Source organism: Amphiprion ocellaris, chromosome 4 (assembly GCF_022539595.1).
Source record: "Amphiprion ocellaris isolate individual 3 ecotype Okinawa chromosome 4, ASM2253959v1, whole genome shotgun sequence".
NCBI lineage: Eukaryota > Metazoa > Chordata > Actinopteri > Pomacentridae > Amphiprion > Amphiprion ocellaris.
Window position 1 is genome coordinate 19,354,365 of NC_072769.1, and position 25,396 is coordinate 19,379,760.

At 37.2% G+C, this 25,396-nt stretch overlaps 1 protein-coding gene and 1 pseudogene across 1 annotated transcript; one reads left to right on the forward strand and one right to left on the reverse strand.

Moving 5' to 3' along the window:
• mtap (methylthioadenosine phosphorylase) lies at positions 1-24,619 on the forward strand. Its single transcript, XM_023291762.3, has 8 exons — positions 1-160; positions 3,426-3,512; positions 3,627-3,685; positions 3,808-3,975; positions 13,278-13,380; positions 14,477-14,716; positions 20,427-20,549; positions 23,287-24,619. Exons 1-8 carry the CDS (start codon positions 56-58, stop codon positions 23,323-23,325), a joined length of 924 nt encoding a protein of 307 aa, XP_023147530.1. The 5' UTR covers positions 1-55; the 3' UTR covers positions 23,326-24,619.
• Positions 10,206-11,126, reverse strand: LOC118471744 (mitotic checkpoint protein BUB3-like; annotated as a pseudogene).
• Positions 24,620-25,396: the final 777 nt, after the last annotated feature.

Consider the following 25,396-nt stretch of genomic DNA (forward strand, 5'->3'; position numbering starts at 1 on the left):
GCGGCTGTGTTTTATTTTGAAAGGTACACATGAAACGTGTCCGTTGTGCTCGCGGATGTTGTTACGGGTCGGAGGAGTCTATAAAGCCTCTCAACTTGTTCAAATCTGCACTTGTACAGACAAGAAAACTGTCGCCATGGCGTCCGCGCTGCCCATTAAGGTAAAAACCTCTATTCAAATGTCAAGTTTCTAGTTTTAGTGAAGGCGCAGAGAAATTACCAGCGACGGTCATTTCCTGCCAGATGTGTAGCCGTTACCGGGGAAAAAAGGCTCTCACGTGTGTTAGCATCGTGTTAGCAAATGTTGCTTTCATAGTTTGAAGTAAATCCGACATATAAGCGCTAAAACTGCAGGTCTGTGTGTGAGCTCGGTGCCGTTAAAGCAGCTGGAGGTGAAGCAGCCCAGGTGGAGCTGACAAGGCACATGGCCCAGACGGAGCTCTGACTGGCTACAGGATGTCAGGCATTTATACAGAATAAAACTATTTAAAACAATGCAAAGTGCTTCTCCATTAAATTTACCAGAGTCATCTGAATAATATGGGTTACAGTCCTACAAAAAATGAGATAAAATGCTACTTCACTTGACTGTGATGATTGTTTAGGCTAAGACCCTGCAGTATTATTTAATATAGAAAGTAGCCGAAATAATTTTAATGTAGGAATAATACCACTATGTGTCAATAATTATTATTGATAAGGCCAAGACCCTACAGTAAAAATAATTATCGAATTTGACCTAATTAGGTTAAGACCACTTTATGTGACTATGATTATTATTAATTGGTCTAGGACTCTATAGTATTATTAAATATGGAAATTAACATAAATAATTTGAATGTAGGGCTAAGACCCCTTTATGTGACTATTATATTACTAAGGCTAGACTCTACAGTATTATTAAATATAGAGAGTAATCTAAATTATCTAAATATAAGGTCAGGACCACTTTATGTGACTATTATATTACTAAGGCTAAGACCCTACAATATTATGAAATATAGAAAGTAACCTAAGTAATTTAAATATAAGGTTAAGACCACTTTATGTGACTATGATTATTGTTATTATTATTCAGTCTAAGACCCTATAGTATAATTGAATATAGAGGAGCCTAACTAATTTAAATACAAGGGTAAGACCACTTTATGTAACTATTACATTACTAAGGCTAAAACCCTGCAGTATTATTAAATATGGAAACTAACCTAACTAATTTGAATGTAGGGCTAAGACCACTTTATGTGACGATTGTATAACTAAGGCTACGACCCTACAATATTAATAAAATAGAGAGCAACCTAACTAATTTAACTATAAGGCTAAGACCATTTTGTGACAAGAAAAATCTTCCTAATAATAAGTAACTTGACAGGACAGAAAAACATTTTGACTTTAGTAACTTTTACAGTTTCACTTTACAGTATAATACTATTCAGTTTTCAGCTCTGTCACAAATGCTTTATCTGTAACTTTTTAACTGGGGCTGTGTGTGTGACCTCGAACCTGACTGAAGTGAGGGAAAACAGTGTCATGGAACTAGTTTTAACAATTTAACACACTGAGTATCCGGGACTGTGAATTAAGGCTAAATAATTAACTGATGTATTATCAAAGTTGCAAGATAACCAGGCGAAATATCCAAATTGTAGCCACAATTTAATGGAGGTCATTAAAAAAAAAATTACCATTCCGACTAAAACTCATATCTTAATATTTTTCATAAAAATAATTATAATAGTTGTGTTAAATGTTAATCAACGATTAGTATCAAGGCAGCTATTTATTCATACTGCTAAACTAATATAGTCATAATGGTTTATGTCAGTTACAATGTGTTGTTTTTTAAACAAAACAATTTCAGACGGGTGTTGTTTCGTCTTTTATGATCTTTAAGGAGAATACAGATTGTGGTGCTGTTGAACTGTATTACATTATATGTTTTGTAAGCATAACACAAAACAGTTCAGCAGCACCACAAACTATCCTCTAGAATGATCGTAAAGTTGTGACAGCATCCCTCTATAAAACAACAGCTGGACATTGCAACCTTCATGAAAATCGCATTTTTGGCAGTACTGCTGTATTAAACTACATCAGTCCAAGCGACGTGTGCCTAATAAAGTGGAGTGTAAATGAGGTGGAGAAAAAAAAAAAATGCCAAACCATTTTTATATCTGTCTTCTCATATTCCTAAAAAACTAAAAACGAACAAACAAAAAAAAAAAAAAAAAACCCACACTGGAATCCACTGGAATCTTTGGCAAATTTAATACAGAATGTTTATTGTAGTAATGATTACTTGATAATGAAACTAATTATTTGGAGCTCCAAATATTTGTCTTTGAAATACAGTAAAGTATAATTAAGATGGTTTAGTAAATAAACTTGCCTTTGAGCGTCACTCTTAACGGACTGTAAACACGTTCAGAAGCTAATATGTGATTAAAGTACTTGAGCAAATATGTTTACCTTCAGGCAATTCCGTTAACTGACTATTAACGGCACAGTAAACAGGTAAAAGCAAAGTTAACAATCTCCCATAGTGAGAAACAACAGCATCAGGTGTTGTCATCAGAGTATATCATAGAGTTGTAACACTGCTTATATTTCTGTCTTAATTTCTCTAAATTGTGGGCAAAATACGTTCTGCCGAGGTTGATTATTAATGTTCTGAAATTGGTGTACAGATACAGGATTTCTCCAGGTTTAGAAAAGAAAAACAAGGCTTTAGAGGATAATAAAAAAGTCCAAAATTTCATTTCCTGAAGTCTTAAATATGTATTTTGTCTGCCTTAGTCCGTCAGTAATGTTAGTTTCTTGTAAAATAATTTTTCACCTGTTAACTGAAAGAGTTTTTGATGTGACAGTGAATCCTGCAAGCAAGAAACTATTAAATCCCTTATTTTTTAAATTATTATTATTAGAATTATTATCTTTTGTGAAGATGCACTGTGATGTAGATATCATCATCGGTATCACTCAATAAAAAATTTAAATTAAATATCAACTGTTTAAAAATATTTTTAAAAAATTTATAAAATAATTAGACATACATAGTAAATATGTTTTGTCTTAGTTGTAAGCTGAAGTATTTTATTATTATTATTATTTTTTAATATGGTAACTCAGTAAAGAAGTCTGAAAATGGGCAAGAGTGTCAATTTTTAGCAAATACTTAAGCTGAATATATTCATAATTTTTAACTTGTTAATCCAGCTAATCATTTTAAGATGCTTAATAATATTCTAGGTAATGATTGTTCTGTACTGTTTGGAAGCAGGATCCTAAAATGGATTTTAAATTGCGTTCTGTGTGGTAATAAAGTTATCAGTTTATTTCAGTGAAACTTGCAGAAGCTCTGGTTCAGATATGAGCTCTGCTGAAATGTCGATGTCTAAACTTTTCTCTAATTTTTCCCTCTAGATCGGAATAATCGGTGGTTCAGGTCTTGACGATCCAGATATCTTAGAGGGAAGAACCGAGCGCTACGTTGACACACCGTATGGAAAGGTTCGATGAGTCACCAATCTTGTCAAATAGAACAGTGTAAATAAGAAGCTCTATTTGGGCTTATTTGCATGTAAAATAACTCCTAACTGTAGTTATTGTGCTCTTCTTGAACAGCCATCAGATGCCCTGATTCTGGGGAAGATAAAAAATGTCGAATGTGTGCTCCTGGCTCGGTAAGAGACGGTATTTTATTTTGCCTTTGAGTTGTCAAAATGTCCTCTGTATTAGCACCATCTAGTGGAAAAAGCTTGCACCTGTCTTGTATAAATGGAACGACGACTTTTGACATTCTTAGGCATGGGAGACAACACACCATAATGCCATCCAATGTGAACTACCAGGCCAACATCTGGGCCCTCAGAGAAGAAGGCTGCACACATCTGCTGGTCACCACGGCCTGCGGCTCACTGAGGGAGGAGATTCAGCCCGGAGATATCGTCATCATAGATCAGTTCATTGACAGGTTAGTAGGATGAGACCTCATCAGCACATTAACATTCAGATATGTATTTATTTATTTAAAATTTGCTCCCAGAACTCAGTCACTCATAACAGGATAGATTGTTATCCAAAAAGACTAAGGACAGAAATGGGGAAGAACTAAGCAGGAAAATAGGGGTCTTGGAGAATGTCATAAATTATTTTCTTGCACATACAGTACCTTTCAAAAATCTGGGGTCACGCAGACCGTTTCATGTTTTCCATGAAAACTCACACTTTTATTCATGTGTTAACATAATTGCACAAAGGTTTTCTAATCATCAATTAGCCTTTCAACACCATTAGCTAACACAATGTAGCATTAGAACACAGGAGTGATGGTTGCTGGAAACGTTCCTCTGTACCTCTATGTAGATATTCCATTAAAAATTTCCAGCTAGAATAGTCATTTATCACATTAACAATGTCTAGACTGTATTCACGATTAATTTATTATCTTCATTGAAAAAAATGCTTTTCTTCAAAAATAAGTCAAGTCAACTTTATCTATACAGCACATTTAGAAAACAACCAAGGTTGACCAAAGTGCTTCACAGTTCAAAAAAGAAAACAAGACATAATCTGTGAGGAAATATGCAGAGCAAGATAAACAATACCATATATCAAGGTGTCACCGCTCAACTACAATCAAAAGCCAGAGAGTACATATTTGTCTTCAGTGAAGGTATCAAGAGACCGAGCAGTTCTATTTTGAACAGGTCAGCAGTTCCACAGAAAAGGCTCGGTTGCTTCTGTTTCTGAGTCTGGATCTGGGAACTTTAAGGACCATCTGATTAGCCAACCTCAGCGATTAAACAGGAGCATGGAAATTTAAAAGCTCAGATAAAAAAGAAGGTGCCAACCCATTTAACACCTTTTTGAAAACAAGCAATAAAATCTTAAAAACAATTCTTAAGCAGACAGGAAGTCGGTGGGCAATAAGGACATTACTAAGTGACCCCAAACTTTTGAATAGCATCGTGTGTCTTGCTGTTATTTGACTGAAAGAAACTCCTTTTTTCTATGTAAACAGCAGTCATAGCAGTAGAAAAACAAACAAACAAAAAAAAAAAAAACAGTGTGGCACAGTTATACTGCCATAAATGATTAAAAAAGAGAGAAAAAAGTTACATTTCTCTAAGGAATTGTAAAAAAAAAAAATTAATTAAAAAAAAAATCTAGAAACAATACATTTTTTTCAAGTGCTCAAAGATGTTACCAATACTTGAAGAAAAATGGTTACTGCATACATTTTCAACTGTTTCCATTCTCATATCCCATTTGATTTGTGTAAACACAGCCTGTGGTTAAGCCAAGTTCAGCCAAAAATAGATAATATACTATAGATAATGCAGATATCATACAGATAATAGAATAAGGTGATTTTGATGGAATATCAGGATTTTAAACTTAGATTTGGTCACAGATGAGTAGTTTCAGGACCATGGTTGTTGGAAATCAAATGATTCTGACATCTGGCTCTGATAAATAGTATAATTTTGGTGATTTTTATTTTTTAGATAACATGCCTTTTGGGGTTCAACGATGGGACTTTTTTTTTTTTTTAGATACGATCTTGCAGAGAGTCTCCAGTTTGTGTAAATAAAATGGCTACATTGTTTCCTGATATTTTATAAAAGAAAGACTGTTTCTGTTAACTGTACTAATGTGTTTCTTTAAATAGAACTGAGCATCTGTCAAAAGTTGTTGTTGGCTGTTATCCTGTCTTCCCACACATCTCACTGACAGGATTTGTGTTACTGAGTGACAAACAGTGTCCCGGTAATTGATTCACCATGTTTGGCATTCACCTGTCAAAAGTGATATTTGTTACTTTTCTATTCTGTGGGAAAACAAGTCATCACCATCAACTGGATATTCTGACAGATTATCAAGTGTCACAGTTTCCTTTAGGCTTCAGTGAGAATTAGAAATGTTGTAACTGTGACATTCCACCAGTGGCATGACAGTTTATCCAGAACACAAACTTCGCTGTGAAAGTATTTCTGAAAACAGTCGTGGCTTCTTTCTGTATGTCTCTTGTGTGACTTGGTGGATCATTTCCTTGGAATTGCAAGAATTTGAACTTTGGGTTCTCATGTGTTTAATATACCCACCTGTTTAGAGAGGTGTTATTTCCATTTAACAGTCATTTATGAAGCTGAATTTGTAGTGGAGATGTTTCTGTTATTTTGTTCAATCTATTTACTACCAGTCAAAAGTTTTAGAACACCCCATTTTTTTCCAGTTTTTTAATGGAAATTATGCATGTTAATGTTTCATTGTACTCTGAAATGAAAGGATATAACAAATAAAGAAATTATGTTAAAAAAATCAATTTAGAAATAAAAATGTATTCTAAACTTTTGACTCATCAAAGTAGCCACCTTTGGCAGATATAACAGCTGAACACATTCATGGCATTCTTTCCACAATGGAAATCCAATATTCTTCAGGAAGTTCCTCCCAACTCTGTTGCAGAAGTTCCCATCAGTGTGTGACACTTGTAGGCTGCTTTGCTTTCACTCTTCTGTCCAGTTCATTCCAAACCAGCTCCATGGGGTTCAAGTCTGGAGACTGTGCTGCCACTCCATGTTTTCAAATGTACCATCTTGTTCTGTTTTCCTGAGGTAGTTCTGGCATAGCTTGGACTTATGTTTGGGTCATTATCTTGCTGTAGGATGAACCCCTGACCAACTAGGAACATACCAGAGGATACTGCATGGTGCTGCAGAATGCTGTGGTAGATGTTTTGGTTCAGGGTTCCTCTCACTTTGTACAATCACAGACCCTGGATCCAGCAAAACAGCCTCAGACCATCACACTTCCTCCTCCATGTTTGACAGTTGATGTCACACTGAGGAACCATCCTTTCTCCTACTCAATGAGTACAAAAATCCTGTGTGATGAACCAAAGATTTCAGATTTTGATTCTTCAGTCCATAATACCTTCTTCCAGTCTTCAATAGTCCATTGGTGGTGTTTCATAGCCCAGACAAGCCTCTTTTTCTTATTCTGACGTCTTAGCAATGTCTTTCTCACTGCAACTTACTCACTGACTCTTTGACTTTTTCCGCAATTTCTCTATAGAAAAGACCTCTATTTTAAATGTTATGGTCTGTCTCTCTTCTATTGCCAATTCCCTTTTCCTCTCCATTTTTATAGCAACACACTACTTTCTACAGTACAATACTGTTCAAATAATGCTCTGGAGGGTTTGGTGTCACGGTGTGTTCCACCAGTACTTTATGCAGACAGAGAGGGTTGTAAGTAATCAAGAAAAGTTGGGACACCTGTAGGATTTGGTAGCACCAACTTTCAAGGCTTGATCAACCTCCATTGCTGCATTGCTGCAGTGCAGCTTCAAGTTGTTAACCCATTTCTTGTTCCCTGAAAAAAGGCCTTTTTGTGTAATTCGGAAATGTACTTTTTTTAAAAATGTTTTTTTTTTTGGTTTTTTACAGTTTTGGATAACCTTGCTTTTTTTAAACCTCTGGCAGTTCACCACTTACCTTTGCACCATTTCAAGCTACTCATTGGATTTGAATTACTTGAATTTCAATGAAAAAATGGAAAAATTGGGGCATTCTAAAACTTTCAATCAATCGGCATCAGTTAAAAAACAGAAATACCTCCTTGTGTAATGCTGCACATAACAACATGCTTCAGAATGACCCAGATACAGTTGAGCCAAAACCTGTGGAAAACAGTTCCGACAGAAAATGAAAATTCACATCCTATGAAGTTAGGATTCATATTTTTACTGCTACGACCACAAATTAGCCAGGTTGCTTTACTGCTGTGCCTGTTTCGGTCTAGAATAAATGCCAGTATCTTTGTATCCATGTCCTCAGTCACAACTAAACCACTCGAAATCCACAATCATTCACAGCTTTCTAGTGATCGCGAGCACGTCTACACATTAGGGATTTTTGTCTCAGCAGTTCAAATTGCAGTAGGTGATTATGAATTCTGCCTTAAACACACTTGCTGGTAAAGCTGATCATATCTTTCAGTGTCATGGGAAATAGTACTTTCTCAGCAGTTTCTGATCTCAGGGCTTCTACACATGTATACTTCCTTTGTAGCACACAGAGCATCGCTCGTGGGAGTGTTGTACTTGACTCTTAGCTAAATTACACAACATGTGTGTTGAGAGGTGTTATTTAAATTGGACGGCTTATTTAGTACACGTGAGTTGGAATATAACTGCTTGGACTGAAATGAGTAGTAAGCTGCCATCCCACAGTTGTGTCAGTGTGTTCCCCTGTACGACTGCATCACGTAGCCTGTGGTGAAGTGAATGAACTACCAGTATCAAGCACAAACAAGATCTATTTATCTGAAATGAGGAAGTCTCTTGTTGGGACTTGCTCAGACTTGTCCTGCAGCATGTGACAGCATGCTTCTGAAGGCCTCACTTTATGCATTCACCTCCCCTTGCTTGTTGTTGATAAACCAACCACTCGGTTGCTAATAAATGAATGTGTACTCGGTGCGGTTTCAACCACAATTTCTCACACTGTCCTAAAGCATGCTTCCAAATCCTGTATTTTGATTCTTTTCATTAAGTTTTCACTTTGCTTTTGACTGTAGCAGATCTTTTCATGTGATAAAAAATGCTAAATATCCTTATACTGGCTGAATGGAATCTCAGCAATCTCAGCTATAGTTGATGGGTTATATATGCCATCATGTATTTATAAAACAAGTAGTTAAAAATTGTGACTCCAGATGACTTAAGCTAGCACAGGAGCTTATTTATGGCTTGATAAAATGACTTAAATATTACAATGGTTTGATAGACAGCATACATACCCTAAATAGCATTAACAGAATCTAAAACAAAAACACAATTTAATTCCAAAACGGGTCCATAATGTACACTACCAGTCAAAAGTTTGGACACACCTTCTCATTCAATGCTTTTTATTTATTTGTATTATTTTCTACATTGTAGATTACTACTGAAGATGAACACTTTTTTGTATACAGCATTATTCCATATGTATTATTTTATAGTTTAGATGTGTTCAGTATTATTCTACAATGTATAAAATAATTAAATTAAAAACCATTGGATGAGAAGGTGTGTCCAAACTTCTGACTTGTAGTGTACCTTTTGTACAAACTATATTATTTATATCATTCATAATAAAATCAGAATAGTGGTGTAATTTTCCAAAGCTTTTGGAATTATTTCGCACTGTGAACGTAACGCATTGTTGCCAGCAGGACATCTGTTTGCCATCCAGGAATTATGAACATATTTGATAATTAGAGGGTGTGGGAGCCATTCTCTTCGATAATGACTTAAATGAAATCCCAGGCCAAGGTAACCTGATTTCTCTTGCATAAGTGAGCATTGTACTCGGCTCGTGGTTTATCTCACACACCAGTGTTGGCTTTTAGCAGGGCAGAGCTGCGGCTTGCGGAAAATATTTAAACACTGACTTAGTCTTCCTCTGCCAGGGTTATGAATAAGAGAAAGGGTTGGGCATCATCTTGAAAGAACACTGTTGAGACGTTCATATTTTAGATGTCTAAGATAATTATGTGATGACTGTGTAATCTGTGGGAAAACAAGAAAAGCCAAGTTGTGCTATGAATAAGCATTACTGAAAAATCCTTTTAATTTCCCTATGATATAATGATCTATAGTACCATCAAAGGTTTGGGCACACCTACTCATTTAAGTTTTTTTTAAATTCTCTTTTTTAAACCATTTTCTACATTAAAAAAGCACACTGGAATTTATTTCATAGGCAAAAAAAATTATATAATTCAAAAGTATAGTAGCATATTCTCAAGAGCTACCTTTTGTTTTGCTAACAACTTTATTCTCTCAGTCACCTGGAGCGTTTCTTAAAATACTTGTCACAGATGATGATCGCTTGTCGGCTACTTTTCCTTTCACTTTGCGGTCCAGCTCATCTCAAACCATCTCAGTGGCTTTAGGGTGATGATTGTGGAAGCCAGATCGACTGACGCACCACTCTATCGTTCTCCTCCTTGGTGAAATAGCCCTTACAGAACCTACAGGTCTGTTCTAAGTCATTTTTCTGCTAAAAAAAAACAAGAGTCAAAAAGGTATGTATATAAATTAGTTTTAGTCAAGAAAAAACAAGAAGACATTACTTGAAACAATGAAATATTTAAGATGAGCCAGAAAAGACAAGACATGACTTACAAAGAAAAACTGGTGTATTTAAATGGAAAGAAATGACAGGAAGCAGTATAGTTATGATACACTGGATGCCAGTAGATAAACCCAATGTGGTAAAGGCTTCATACGCAGAAGGAACAATTCCACGTTGCACTTAAGTTGACTTGTGCTTTGTCTCAGCGTCTGTGACTTGGCAGATGAAGATGGCGTCCTCTGGATGGCTGATGTCTCCTTTGACATGCATGTAGGAGGAGGCGATTGCAAGCATGGTGCTGTCATTATGGAAGGACGGTGATGCAATGCTGGTCGGGTGGAACTGACGCACGCTTTTTGTTGGATGGGTCCCAGATGATCATCAATCCGTCTGAGCCACCTGTGGCAAAGGTGTTATGAACACTGAAATGAGGTGGCATTGACAGGAAAAACCTGCTCCATTCCATCCTCCTTCAGCCCGTGGCACTTGAAGGCATACTTCTTCTTCTGAACCTCCTGGCTTGGGTCCAGGTACTCCACAGCTCCACGTCCCTCGATTGAACTCAAAACGTAGGCCTGCTTGTTGGGAAAGGCTCTATTGCAGCAAGTTTGATACTCGAGGCCGCACTCTCTCCTTTGCTGTGCATAGCCCATGTTCCTCAAATCCCACCTAGATAGACCTATTATGGGCATACTTGATGGGATGGTGTGTCACAGCAATACTAGCTCACCAACAGTGTTACCAGCAAAGTGTTCTAGCCACCATCACAGCTTCCTAATGCCTTGGAGTGGGAACTACCCATATAGATAACCTCCATTCACCTCCTCTGCATCTCGCAAAGAGACAGTGGTTAGAACCAAAAATCAAAAATTTGGATCCATTACACCAAAGTACAGATTTCTTCTTGTCTAATACCCATTCCTTGTATTTGTTGGCCCAGGCAGTTCTCTTCTCATTATTGCTCTCCCTTAGTAGTGGTTGCAGCAGCTCTGTCTTGAAAGCCTGATTCACACATGCTCCTCCCAGAATTGATGTTGAAATGTGTCCACTGCTTGAACTCCGGGACGCTTTGATGTGGGCTTTATTCTGAGCTGCTGTTATTTGGTGATTTCTGAGGCTGCTCGTCTTCAGTTCCTGTGCAGTCTTTATCGGAACCAGCTTTCATTAGAGTGTTTGATGGTTTTTGTGACTGCACTCAAAGAAATCTTCAGTGTTGTTGTTTGATCAACTGACTGTCCTGTCTTAAAAGAATCTTAAAAGAATGGTATGCTGTCATTTTGCTTTAGTTGAGTGGTCCTTGCCATGTGTTACTGCAGTCATTGAATAGGGCTGTTAGCTGTATAGACTACAGCAGGGGTGTCAGACAGGCGGACGACTTTAAGTGTAGAAATTACAGAGAAGACATTAACTGCGAATTGTAAATTTGTAAAACTATAAATTTAAAATAAATTGTAAACCTCCACAAGTTATTTTGATCATAAAGTCAAATACTATATTGTTCATTGTTCTTTTGTCATTTTGTGCCTCATTTTTGTAGTATTGCGTCTTGTTTTTGTTGTTTTTTGTCTGTTTTTGTCTGACTTTTGTCGTTTGTCATGTTTTTGTCATTTTGTTTCTCGTTTTTGTCTTTTTATGCTTCCTTTTTGTCTCACTTGTGTTTTTTTAATGTTATTTTTGTTATTTTGTGTTTTGCTTTATTTGTTGTTTTGTGTATTGTTTTTGTCATTTTGTTTTTGTCTCACTTGTGTTAGTCTATTTTTTGTCATTTTGTTTCTGGCTTTTGTCATTTTTTGTCTTTGTTTTTGTCATTTGTCAATTTTTTTTGTCGATTTGTAATTTTTTGTCTAATTGTCTCTTTGTTTTGTTTGTCATTTGTCGCATTTTTTCTCATTTTGTGTCTCATTTTTGTAATATTTTGTCTTGTTTTTGTTGTTTTTTGTCTTTTTTTTGTCATTTTGACCATAAAGTAAAATACTGTATCGATACCCGTGACTAAATGTTTTATGTCTTTATAGATACTCTGATCTGTAAGTTGTAATGTGTAAATGATAAACTGAGACATAATGTTGCTGAAATTGAATTTATTTTTCTTACAAAATTTCACATTGTTCATAATGTTTTGGAAAAAAAAAAGACAATTCCTTAAATGTGAACTTTTTTGCACTAAAACAAGGGAAAGATGTGGAGTTGTGGTTATTTATAGGTTATTATGCTGTAATTTAACTGGTCAGGTCCACTTGAGATCAAACTGGGCTGAATGTGGCCCCTGAACTAAAATGAGTTTGACACCACTGGACTACAGGGTAGCACTAGAAACCCTGATGTTCTCAGGTCACTAGAGTGAGTGAATCAGTCTCTTGTATACTCCTGATCTGTTTCCATAGTTTACTAAGAGGAGACAGGCTGGCTCTGTGCTTGTTGCAACTCTCCTGACTCAGCAGAGCAAGAATTATATAAAAATTGTTGGGTTGAAGCTTGAGACCAGTCTGCTGCCGATCTGTTAATACTTTGGTGCTCCTGATAGATGAGACAGGACAGTTCATAGCATGTTTATTAGTTTAATGATCAAACCGGGTCTGGTTTAGGAGATTATGATAATGATTATGACACAATAACTTTTTATTGTAGTCATTTTTGCTTACTTGCTGCTTGATATCATCTGTGTTTATGTCATCAATAATTCCTATAATTATTTAATCTCCGTAGAAGACCTGCTGCTGTTATTGTATAATCGCCTGATAAGAGCACAACAACTTGGAGGAGGCAGTCTGTGGAATTAGCAGCAGAGTGGTGGTTGTCAAAGGTGCTAATATCACTAATCTAAAACTAGTAAAGACAAATCGGAAATTGCAATTGTTTGTATAAAAATTTAATCATCCACAAATTTTTATTCATGACAGCCTACCATTGAATCATTGTTTTTTTCTTCATATTTTCTTTTTCCATTTTCCAATCTTATAAAGTAAAAAAAAAAAAAAAAACAGTTCATTTGTCTACGTTTTTGTCCATTATCATAAGTTTGAGAATTCAGTATTTTTTTTTGGATTTGACTAATTTGCAACAACAGAACCCAACAGGGTGGCATCCATAGTTTGCCTGGTTTGCTTTGACAATGACTTTCAATACGCTTTTGTTCTCCTGTCAGGACCACCAAGAGATCTCAAACGCTGTACGATGGGCAGCCAACCAGTCCCCCAGGTGTGTCACACATCCCTATGGCTGAGCCTTTCTGCAACAGAACCAGAGAGGTGAGTCTGCAAATTTACCTGTACCCCATTTCATACATGTCACATGCTATGCTTCTTAGGATTTGTCACAATTCTTTGTTTTACAGAATCAGTCTAAAATGAAACTTTTTTTTTAAATTTCAAATTTTATAAAACAAGGCAGGGCAAATTTATATGTATAGCACAATTCATACACAAGATGCTTTACAATGGCCAAGAAATACATTCAGAATATTAATCATAAAGAGGATTTAAAAGTAGACATTAAAATTATACATTAAACTCATAGAAACAAAACATAAAAGTGCAGTCAAAGTCAAGAAAATAGATCGAGCATCTAAGAGAAAGCTGCAGTAAACAATCTGGTTTTCAGGACTGATTTAAAAGAGCCAACAGTTTGAGCAGACCTCAGGTGTTCAGGAAGTTTATTCCACAGGTGAGGAGCATAATAGCTGAATGCTGCTTCACTGGTCTTGGTTCTGGTTCTGGGAACACACAGTAAACCTGTCCCTGATGACCTGAGGGCTCTGGATGCTTCATATGGAGCTATAAGTCCAGAATGTATTCTGGTCCAAGACCATTCAGTGCTTTGTGGACCAGGAGTCAGATTTTGAATTCTATCCTTTGACTAACAGGAAGCCAGTGTAGTGATTTGAGGATCGGTGTAATGTGGTCCAGTTTCCTGGTGTTAGTTAGGACTCTGGCATGCAGCGTTCTGGATCAGCTGCAGCTGCTGGATTATTTTCTTGTTACGACCTGTAAAGACACCATTACAATAATCTAACCTAAGTACAGAGTCACAATAGCCACATTAATGGGGAATACACCAGAAGTTGGAAAAAAAACATTGTCCTCTAAATTCCTGCTTTGTTCAATGCTTGACTGGTCACATGACGTAATAGGGCCACAAAAGCCATCATGTGGTGAGAGTAGAACCTGCCTTCAAAACAAACATCCGCTTATTTGTGGTAGACTGAAAACAGCAGAAAGATAAGCAGTTACTACACAGGTAGTGATTCATCCTGAGGTGGATTGCTATTTGGAACATGTACACAGTTCCCCCTCCTTTTCTTGTTTGTTCAATAAAGACCATTTGGAGCTTCCTATCTCGATACAGGTTTTGGTGGAGGTGGCGCGGACTCTGGGGATAAAGTGCCATGTGCGAGGGACTATGCTGACCATCGAGGGGCCTCGCTTTTCCTCGCGGGCAGAAAGCCTGATGTTCCGCCAGTGGGGCGCCGACGTCATCAATATGACCACAGTGCCAGAGGTGGTGCTCGCCAAGGAGGCCGGCTTGTGCTATGCCAGCATCGCCATGGCAACGGACTACGACTGCTGGAAGGAACACGAAGAGGCGGTGAGTGGCAGGCTGGAGGTCCCAACTGCCGTTTTTCATTACTTTGATGTTTCTGGTGTCCTTTCGGTGTCTCGAGAGCCAGTGACAATGGATGACGCTCTCTTAATGCGCTGCGGTCGACATCATATCCTGCCTGATCATTGTTCTATTGTACAGCAGCAAACTAAATTTCATTTGTATCAGCCTCAAAACAGTTTTTGTTTACCACCTCAATGTAGCTACCATCACTGAAGAACTTCTGGCATAAAAGCTGTCAGCAGCTGTTTGCCTCAACGGCTAAAATGTTTACTGTTACCTGGCAACAGTGTCAGCTGCCCTGGGCGAAACCATCCTGAATAAAACTTGTAAATATAAAGCACGCTTGGTATTCTGCGGTCAGCCCCAATGAGTCTGAGCAAGTTGGGAGGGTTAAGAGTGGATCTGAACACCACTTACATTACCGGATAATCTGAGCATCAGCGCAGATCAACATTCCAGACAAGATTTCTCCTCCCACTGTCGAGTAAGGGTGGATTGTCCTGAAACTCCTGTAGCGTTAGCCCAGCCTCTATGTGTTAAATCTGACGACTCACCTGTTAGCTGGCCAGTCAAGTTAATTTTGTTTGTATAGCACATTTCATACACAGTTAACCTTAATGCGCTTTTCAACTATTTAAAAATGGTTGAAAAGTTTGGAGTCACTTAGAAATGTCCTTATATTTGAAAGGAAGGCATTTTTTTTCAAGGAAGATAACATTAAATTAATCATAAATACAGTCTAGACATTGTTAATGTGGTAAATGATTATTCTAGCTGGAAAGTTTTAATGGAATATCTACATAGGAGTACAGAGGAACATTTCCAGCAACCATCACTCCTGTGTTCTAATGCTACATTGTGTTAGCTAATGGTGTTGAAAGGCTAATTGATGATCAGAAAACCCTTGTGCAGTTATGTTAGAACATGAATAAAAGTGTGAGTTTTCATGGAAAACATGAAATTGTTTGGATGATCCCAAACGTTTGAACGGTAGTCTATATTTGACACATGAAATGGAGAATACATACAAATATTCCACAAATATAAAATAACCATTCAGCCACCATACAGTGCACACACACATACATAGAGTATAATTCCTAGTAGAGGCACACACACAAGCTACTAAAAACCTGAGAGAAAAGGAAAGTTTTACGATCACCTTTGAAGATACAACCGCAGCAGATTTCAGGTCATCAGGCATTTTTTTCCCCAAGAAAAGCTACATTGTGGCAAAATGCAGCTTAACCTGATTTAGCTTGAGTTGCATTTAGGAAACCCATATTTGATGATCTGATTACACAATAGCTAGTTAGCAGGTCAGAACTAAGTGGCTAGAGGTGCTAGAGACCATGAGGTGTTCAACCTTTCCTTCATCCTCCATCCTCAGGACACTTGCCAGAAGCTCATAAAAAGCTAGACGACGATAAGATAGCTAGAAGCAGGCAGTCTTGGCCAGGTCACTTTATGTAAGTGATTGCCTAATAATGGCTCCAGGAATGTCTGAGTGTCTGACATTCTTTGAAAATACAAAATAATTCCTTCCATTCAGAGGTCATGGCCATGTTTTTGCAAATGTGTACGCAAATGTGCCACGGATTCCAATGAAGGACTGTCTACTCTATTTTATGCCATAGTGTGTACTCATTCATGCACCATTGGCATCAAATTACAGACACCGGTCATTTGTCCTTCTTCTTTTAATAAAGGCGTTGCTACCTCGCGTCGGAAAAAAACAACAACGCATTTGGTCTCTGCCGATGGAGATGTAGTACGAGTTTATTTGCATGTAGAGCGTGGACGTGAGAGACACATTCAGATGCCAGGTGTCGACTGACTTGTGAGCGGATCACCCAAGACGCATGTCAGCACCAGGTGTGAACAAGAGGCACAAGTGTGGACCACATGCGCCAAGCTGTTCAGTCAGACAGTTACTGCATAATTATACCCAGACCTCCCACGATAGCTCTGAGACAGTCGAAGGCCTGATAGGATTGTGGCACGGCTCATGTCTTCTCTCATCTTGTACACAAAAATGATGACAGCCAGACAGTCCCATCTACAGTTTTTCAGAAGTATAAGCAAGTCTGGGCTTTTGTAAATACTGTATGATCCCCGCTGACACTGGCACACACATCACTCTCTGGTCTGGTAGCGTTGAAATGAAAATCTTGACATTCTGTGTAGCACAAATCTGCTCTCATCATCAGTGTGTGATCAGAAATCATGGGGTTTTCTGTCAAGAATACACAGGACAATGTGAGATTTTGAAGGTTGGACACTTTTTGTTGTCGTCATCCCAAATACTCAAGCGACCCCCAGAAACAAAAAGAAATACATTAGGTAAAATGAGCTCTTTTAAGACATGTTATTCACACAACTTACAGGGAATATACGATCACATTTTGAGCTGAAAAGGGTTAAACATTGACATTATTGCACTAAAGAGGGAAATGGTTTTAGTTCTGTTTACTGCTGTTCAGTCACTGCTTCAGCAAAATGGAAATATTTCAATCTTCCTCACCTTCCTGTTTGTTACCAACAAACTAATTCCGCCTTTTATCAACCTGCTTGGATCAAGGAAATATTTACTAAAACACTGTAAAACTGCAGATAAATAATGGCACTCTATGTATAATGTGCTGTGTGGATTTTTTTAAGTACAAGGACACATTTAAATCAACATAAAAACTACCATGTTACAGATTCTACTGTTGTTCTACTGCAATATTTAGCAATTAAGAACAAAAGGCAGATTGTTTGCCTTGATTTACATACATAAAAAAAGAGTTTAAAGTACATGAAATGTGATTTTTGAAGTTTCTGTTTTGTTAGAAGCTCAGCACACCACCAAGATATTGCATCATTAAGAGAAAAACAAAAATCTAGACCAGCTTGTTTTGCTTTTATTAGCGTGATGTCTCCTCCACAGAGCTCTTTACCATCTGTGCTCTGCAAGCAGACAAGGGTATCTGTGGCTTTGTACAGCTTCCGAGTGACCTACCCTCTTTCAGGCGCTGGGGATAATTCAGTTGATATACTGCGTGCGGGGGAGTTTTGGCTTATTTGTCACCAATCCAGCACAGCTCAAACTCCACTTCCGAGTTCCTGCAGCTGACCTCTTCCCCCTCCTGTTGCAGAACTGCTCGCCACATCCTTCCGCCCCCCCCTCCTCCTCCTCCTCCCCACCACGCTCCCTCCCAGCCTGATACTGCCTCCTGGCCTCCCCCTCCCTCAGTCGGCTTGCCTGCCAGCCTCCGGTGGAAGCCCTGCCAGAGGAGGTTGAGTCACACTTGAGTCATCAGCTTCACTGTCTTCATCCTGGCAAACACCACAAAAACACGGACCTAGTCTTTGAGTGTGACATGAAAACAAAGCACTCAAGGGAAGGGTTAATGAGGGTCACAGGAGGTAGACATGGACACAGGACGGAACTAATGTCGTAACTTACTGTACCGTGCGCCGTATGCCAGGCTGAGTCATTTTTCAAACGATTAAATATATATTCTGAAGAATGTATTATCTTGACCATGTGACTGAAGACTCCATTTCAAATGTGATTAGAGAAGATAAATAACCGTGCTTGTTGCACTGTTTTGATTCGTATTTCCTCTCTCCTCGTAGTGCCATTGGTCAAGTGAATAACACGATTGTTGTGTCATAGATACGGCAGCTCTTCAGGGTTTCATTAATGCCACACAGTGAGTCACTGGTGTAAAGAGCACAGCTGGCTGCTCGAAAAACAATATACTGCTTCTCACATCTGCACTTAAGACGCATTTGTCTTTGCTTTTTCTGTGGCTTCCACAGGCTCTGTTGTGATCTGATCAGACTGGAGATAAAACTTTCAGCTGCTCACCTTAACTGAGCTCGAACTTGTCCTATGTAGTTTCAAAAATAGAATTTTAAAGGGTCGATTTATTCAGTATGGCTGTAATGGTACATAAAATACACAGTTGTGCTAAATTTCTTATTTTCATTTATTTTGAAAAAACTTAGCGTCTAATTGACCATAAGTCTAACTGTAACTTACACTACCATTGAAACGTTAGGGGTCACGCAGACAGTTTCATGTTTTCCATGAAAACTCACACTTTTATTCATGTGCTAACATAATTGCACAAGGGTTTTCTAATCATCAATTAGCCTTTCAACACCATTAGCTAACACAATGTAGCATTAGAACACAGGAGTGATGGTTGCTGGAAATGTTCCTCTGTACCTCTATGTAGATATTCCATTAAAAATCAGCTGTTTCCAGCTAGAATAGTCATTTACCAAATTAACAATGTCTGGACTGTATTTCTGATTCATTTAATGTTATCTTTATTGAAAAAACTGCTTTTCTTTCAAAAATAAGGACATTTCTAAGTGACCCCAAACTTTTGAATGGCAGTGTATGAGACACACCAATGCTGCATAGCATCAGTAAGAACAGATTAATTTTGTTACTTTTAAGAACAAAAGAAAAGAAAAAATGCCCTTTAAGGTAAGTGTAAGATAAACATCACTGCCTTCCTCTCTTTTTTTTTTGTCAGAACAGAGGAAACGGCCATCTTGGCAAAAATTTTTTCATTTTTGTATTGACTGTGAAGTCAACTGACCCACACACTCTGAGCAGAGAGGTTTATAGATTGTGGCTGTGCAGGAAGCCGGAAGCCAGAACTAGTGTAGTGGAAGTTCACACATCATACATGTTTAGATAAGTTGGCACAGTGACTGCTCAGCTTACAAGGTTAACGCTGCTGACATGTTTTAACTGATGGACTAGTGCACTGTTGGAACATTACAGGTGAAACTCTTTCAGTTTTTGCAGAAGTACAAGTGTGTCGACATAAATAGACTTCCGACGTGAATACACTCCTATTAGTCAGTAGCATTAGTCAGTTTTCAGTGGAGCTGTATCATAATATCTTGGTCTAATTTTACATAGTTCTGTTGTCTGTATCAGTGCCACCAATTTTCGTTAAAGAACAGCAAAATTCATTGCCATTATTTAATATAAATTGCAATGTACGCTGTAAGCTTTTTTTTGCATGACTTTACCTCTATTAGCCATTTTGTGACATATGACTGATATTTATTTGAATATTAACATTCAACCATATTGATTCGACCTAATTTTAATAATTTCTGCTAATAATAAACTAAAGCTCTTTAGATATTCACAAAAAGAATCCTGCTTGCCTGGCGACTTTCCCCTTTATTTAAAGGACAGGTAGTTTCATGGTTTATTTCCTTGTCAGAGAATAATAAAAAGACACCAAACCATGTCTTTAATATATACTGAGCTAGAAACGGGTTCAGCAGTTCACAGAGTACTGACACTATGAATACACTGATGTTTGTTTTAACATTTGAAAACAACAAAGGTATACAATATCACTCAATTTATTCCAGAGCTTAACTGAGACTGCATGGAGAATCTGAAAATATATAGAAGATAACAAAAGCAGCTGTGATTTAATGGATTGTTGTCTTTCTCTGTATGATGCATTCCTGTGAAAGCGTTTTGTTTCATGCACTCTTCTTCACAATGCAGACATTTCCTATAGTGCAAATAGGGACGCGTGTCAAGATCTTTATTTGGGAAGCACAATGTGACTGTGACATTAAAAGGAAGTGAAATTTGCGACACTGTAAGTGATTCCTCTTACATGACTATTTTTTTCTTCTTTTTTCCTTGTCCCAGGTCTGTGTTGACAACGTACTGAAGACGATGAAGGAGAACGCCAACAAAGCTAGCAGTATCCTGCTTACTGCAATACCCCAGATTAGTCAGATGGACTGGGCTCAGACAATGAAGACCTTGAAAGTAAGCTGTCAACTTTTGTGATGATTCATTTCCACTCAGCAAGACTTTGGAGAAGTTATGAAAGAGGGTCTGTTTACCTTCTAGCTAGTTATCTGGAACTGATGTTTCATTTATAATGTTTTCAGTTTCACCGCAGCACCTCTTAAATGTTGCTTCGAAAGAACAATCGAACCATATGGTGCTCGATCACTGTGAAAACACCACCTGTTTACATAAGCGATTTCTGCTATGAAGCATTTCTGAGGTTGACTCAGACAGTGTGACACATTGTGCTGTGCGGTGCTGAGACTTGCAGTATGACCGATAAAGTCCTGCATATTTAGAATGTCTATTACATGGACAATAATAAACGTATTTTATCATAATAGGTGCAGGAATAAACACATTCTCTGTATCTATTTGAAACAAGTTTTAATTATGGCTGCAGTACTTTGAATTTGCAGTGAGGTAAGTTTCAATTCAAAATGTATTGTTCTGGATTGGAAATGCCCAGTCTTTGGAAAAGAAGGATGAAAAAGTTTGAACTTAAAGAAAAATACATGTGACAAATTGGCATTTTCCCGTGACTTGGGTGGTTACTGCAAAATGCGTAACATACTTTCGAATTTGAAAATACCTAGTCAACGCATTTTTAAAAATTATATATAAAAGAGATGCCTAACTAATTTAGCCACCTAAAGTTATTCACTACTTCAAGCTAAAGGACAAAATACAATACAAGTTTAGGAATGTTCTTCAAAAACATCAGTTTCAGCAAACATGTTTTGTTTTTATAGGTAAATATATAATTGCAGGACTTTTTGTAACATAGTTGACAGCTATCATAGTTGACATTTTTGCTGTTTTCAGACCTAAAATCAACATGGTCGCCTAAAACCAAACATCACATGGCATTTTTACAGAAAGATTCTTCTAAATATTATATATACAGTTGAGTAAAATTGAAAGTTATTTATATAGATATTGTAGTAAACCTGCTGACATGTGATAAATCCACACTTGACTCACACACTACATTAAATAACTAGGAAAGCCTTGGAGTCTTACCAGACTTTTCTTCAGGAGGAAGTGACATCATATGGAGCAGGTCATGTGATCTGGAATTAACACACTTCCTTGAGAGGTGTTTTTCTAATGGGTAACTTAGTTGAAAGTGATTTCTGAGACACAGATACAATTTGTTATTTTCTATATAAAATTTGATATATTTCCCAAAAAAATCTCTGTCATGATTATCTCAGGTTAATAAAAAGAACACAATCAAAACAATTTTTGAATAAGCTCATTTTATTATTGTTTAGCTAATTAGAAGGTGGTTGTTATTAAATTTGGATGGTTATTTAGTTGACATTTTAGTGATATCCAGTCATTTTTTTAATAATAAGTGATTGTTTCAATAATAATGATGTAATTTATAAAGACAAGATCATAATGAACATAAAAGACATTAGTTTTTTTACTTAAAAAAATCTATGCAAGAGATATTCTATGGGCTTCAAAAGTCCCTCAATTATATATTGACCCTTATAATCTTGCGTTTACAAATGTGTCAGGCACATCATCAACATCTGCAATCCAGTGTCTTCAGTGTCGGTAATCTTTACCTTGTTTTATTTAAATTGAATTTTGTTAATCTTGAGGACTTCCGTTATGTCTCATGTTTTTCTCTCCAACGGGCCAAAATGAATTACGTTTCGTTAGTTATTAACTGAGCTGCACAGTGGTTCAGTGAGTTAGCATTTTCGTCTTGCAGCTAGAAAATCCCCGGTTCACGTCCCAGCCTCCCCGGGATCTTTCTGCATGGAGTTTACATGTTCTCCCTGTGCATGCGTGGGTTTTCTCCAGGTTCTCCGGCTTCCTCCCACAGTCCAAAAACATGCTGAGGTTACCTGATGATTCTAAATTGTCTGTAGGTGTGAATACGATTGTGGTTGTTTGTCTCTATATGTAGCCCTGTGATAGACTGGTGACCTGTCCAGGGTGTCCTTCACCATAAGTCAGCTGGGATAGACTCCAGCCCCCCACGACCCTAATGAGGATTAAGCAGTGTATAGATAATGAATTTGTAGTTGTCTGGGATATTTAATGACTCTCACATGTGATTCACTGTTTTGTTGATGATTTTGCTGAAGTCCTTTCAGTGTTATCTGTTGAACTACTTGAACATGTTGGCTAATTAGTTTTGTCATCTGTTTGAATCTGCACTCCTTCTATGACAGAAGCTTCATTTAACTTCTCCCACTGCTGCTGCATGGTGGAGCAACTCGTCCTTAATTACTCAAAACTCTACAGAAAATCCAAAATTTTGTCTGAAGTGACTTGAAATTTGCCTAGAATGAGTTCATAAATGGTTCTAAACTTGCCAAAAATGACTGAAACTGTCTCATCAAGTGCTAAAATTGGGTTAGAAAGTGTTCAAAGTGACTCAAAACTGACAAGAAAGTCACAAAATTTGGCCGTGGGTTGAAGAATGACTCGAAATGTGCCAAAAATGACTAGAAACTTGTCCAGAAATACCCCCATCACCCCCCAAGTAACCCCTCATGGCTCAGATATATCCTGCTGTGACTCAGGATGGCAGCACAGACTCAAGTGTTTGGATGTGTGCCAGGAAATCTCATCTCTCAGTTGGAGATGGATAATTATAAGTTTCACATAAATGTGATTGCTATTGCTTTACACTGTTTGAATGAGTATGGAGATAAAGCTCTTTTCTTTCTTTCTGTTTTTGTTACAGTCAATGGCACAGTCTTCAGTAATGCTACCAAAACACTGAGCATGTTGAAAACAATGAAGCAGAAAAAGGATACCAGACACCGCCCGCACAAACTCCGACACACAGCAACAGACTCAACTTTGCCGGTGGATTCGTCATCAGTGAATCACAAGAAAGTGCCTCACATAAATAATGCACATGATGTGTTTCCAGCTGGACTTTCAGTGTTTTGTCTCAACTCGAAAATACACATTTAACTCCGCTCTGCATACTGACTCAACAGGTCACTTTTTCATTTTCTCTAGAAATGTTTACTGTCATCTTGTCACATATTTGGATAAAATCATTAAATAAAAAAGATCAACAAACAATTTTAAGTCGTAAGATTATAACTAGATATTTTGTGGCTTTATATTTTTTGTCGTCCGTAAATCAAATTTCTATATTTGTTGACCGGAAGCCGTTGTGTCTTCACTTCTGTTAATATGGGATCTGAGAAAAAAAATGCTTTAGCACATGAATACTTTCCAACTGCCTTAGTTGCAACACAAACTTTACTTTTTAAAGCTGATGTCTTGAACATATTTGAAGGAGTTATTGCCGTAAAACCTTTTAAATGCCTGTATACACTTCTGAGTCTTATTAATACCGGGAATGTTTCTGTCTTTGCTTGTCGGGGACCCTTTTTTATATTTTGTGGAATGCTTTTGTTTTATTTCCTCCTTGGAGATGTTTGATAAATAAAAATACCGCTTTATTTAGGATGGAATCTGCACTGTACATGCAAACCCTTTTCCAGCTTTAATTAGAAAATAACAGCATTTGAGAAACAGGTACTGACTGCATTTACACCTGAAAATGTTTGATATATTGTACGATTTTGTCATCGTGTACTGAAATGAGCATTTTTGTAAGATTGTTTGACCTTTTTGTTACTTCTCATGTTAGATCAGTATTCATTTCAGCATTTTTTTAAACTTCATCACACTGCAGAAAACATGTAGCCTCCTTATGTTCCCTCTAAATTGCATTTTTCCAATAATAACAATGTATTATTTATCCTAAATACTCTCCAGAAAGTATTCAATGAGTTGTCATGCTTAGACCAGTTGATAAAAATTAATACTTCAGTAACTTGGACTGATTTAATGCATCTTAATTATAATTACAGTTCAAAATGTTTTATTTGTCACACCTAGTAAGCACTAAAGTACATTTCTGGTCTTGATAGAGTGTTTGCATTGATTTCAGGGTATGATTTGAATCTAAACACACCCTTTACTTGATATGTGATGATGCTGGAGGATGTTGGCCGTGCTCGTGTTAAAATAGACCAATAAAGCTGAATTCCGGACCCACGGGGGATTTTCTGTGTGATCAAATCTCCCTTTCGTCGCATGAAGCCACAAAACCTATTTGTCTGAAATTGTGGTGCAACACAAATGAATGGCCTACTTTATTAAGCATGTTGTTTCAGACTATGTTTTCTCTGTATCTTGTTTTTTGTTTTTATGATGAAGTCAGTAATATAGCCAATGTCTGTGGTGGGCTTTTTAGTTGTGTAATGAGAAAGATCATTTTTAGACATAAGTATATTACACAAAGGTCTAGTGGTGCTAACTGAACACATTTCAGCTCAAGTTTTCACCGTACATACTCTACCGTTTAAAAGTTTGGGGTCACCCAGACAATTTCATGTTTTCCACGAAAACTCACTTTTATTCATGTGCTAACATAACTGCACAAAGGTTTTCTAATCATCAGTTTGCCAATTAGCTAACACAATGTAGCATTAGAACACAGGAGTGATGGTTGCTGGAAATGTTCCTCTGTACCTCTATGTAGATATTCCATTAAAAATTTCCAGCTAGAATAGTCATTTACCACATCAACAATGTCTAGATTGTATTTCTGATTAACTTAATGTTATCATAATTGAAAAAAAAAAAGTTTTTCTTTCAAAAAGCAGAACATTTCTAAGTGACCCCAAACTTTTGAACTGTAGTGTACATATTTAACCCTTAGATTCATAAGTGGGTCAAAAATGACCCGGTGATGTTGTTTTCATGCAATATCTTTGAGAAGATATAGCATGAATTTGTAATGAAGAGTTTTTATCATTTTATTTTCC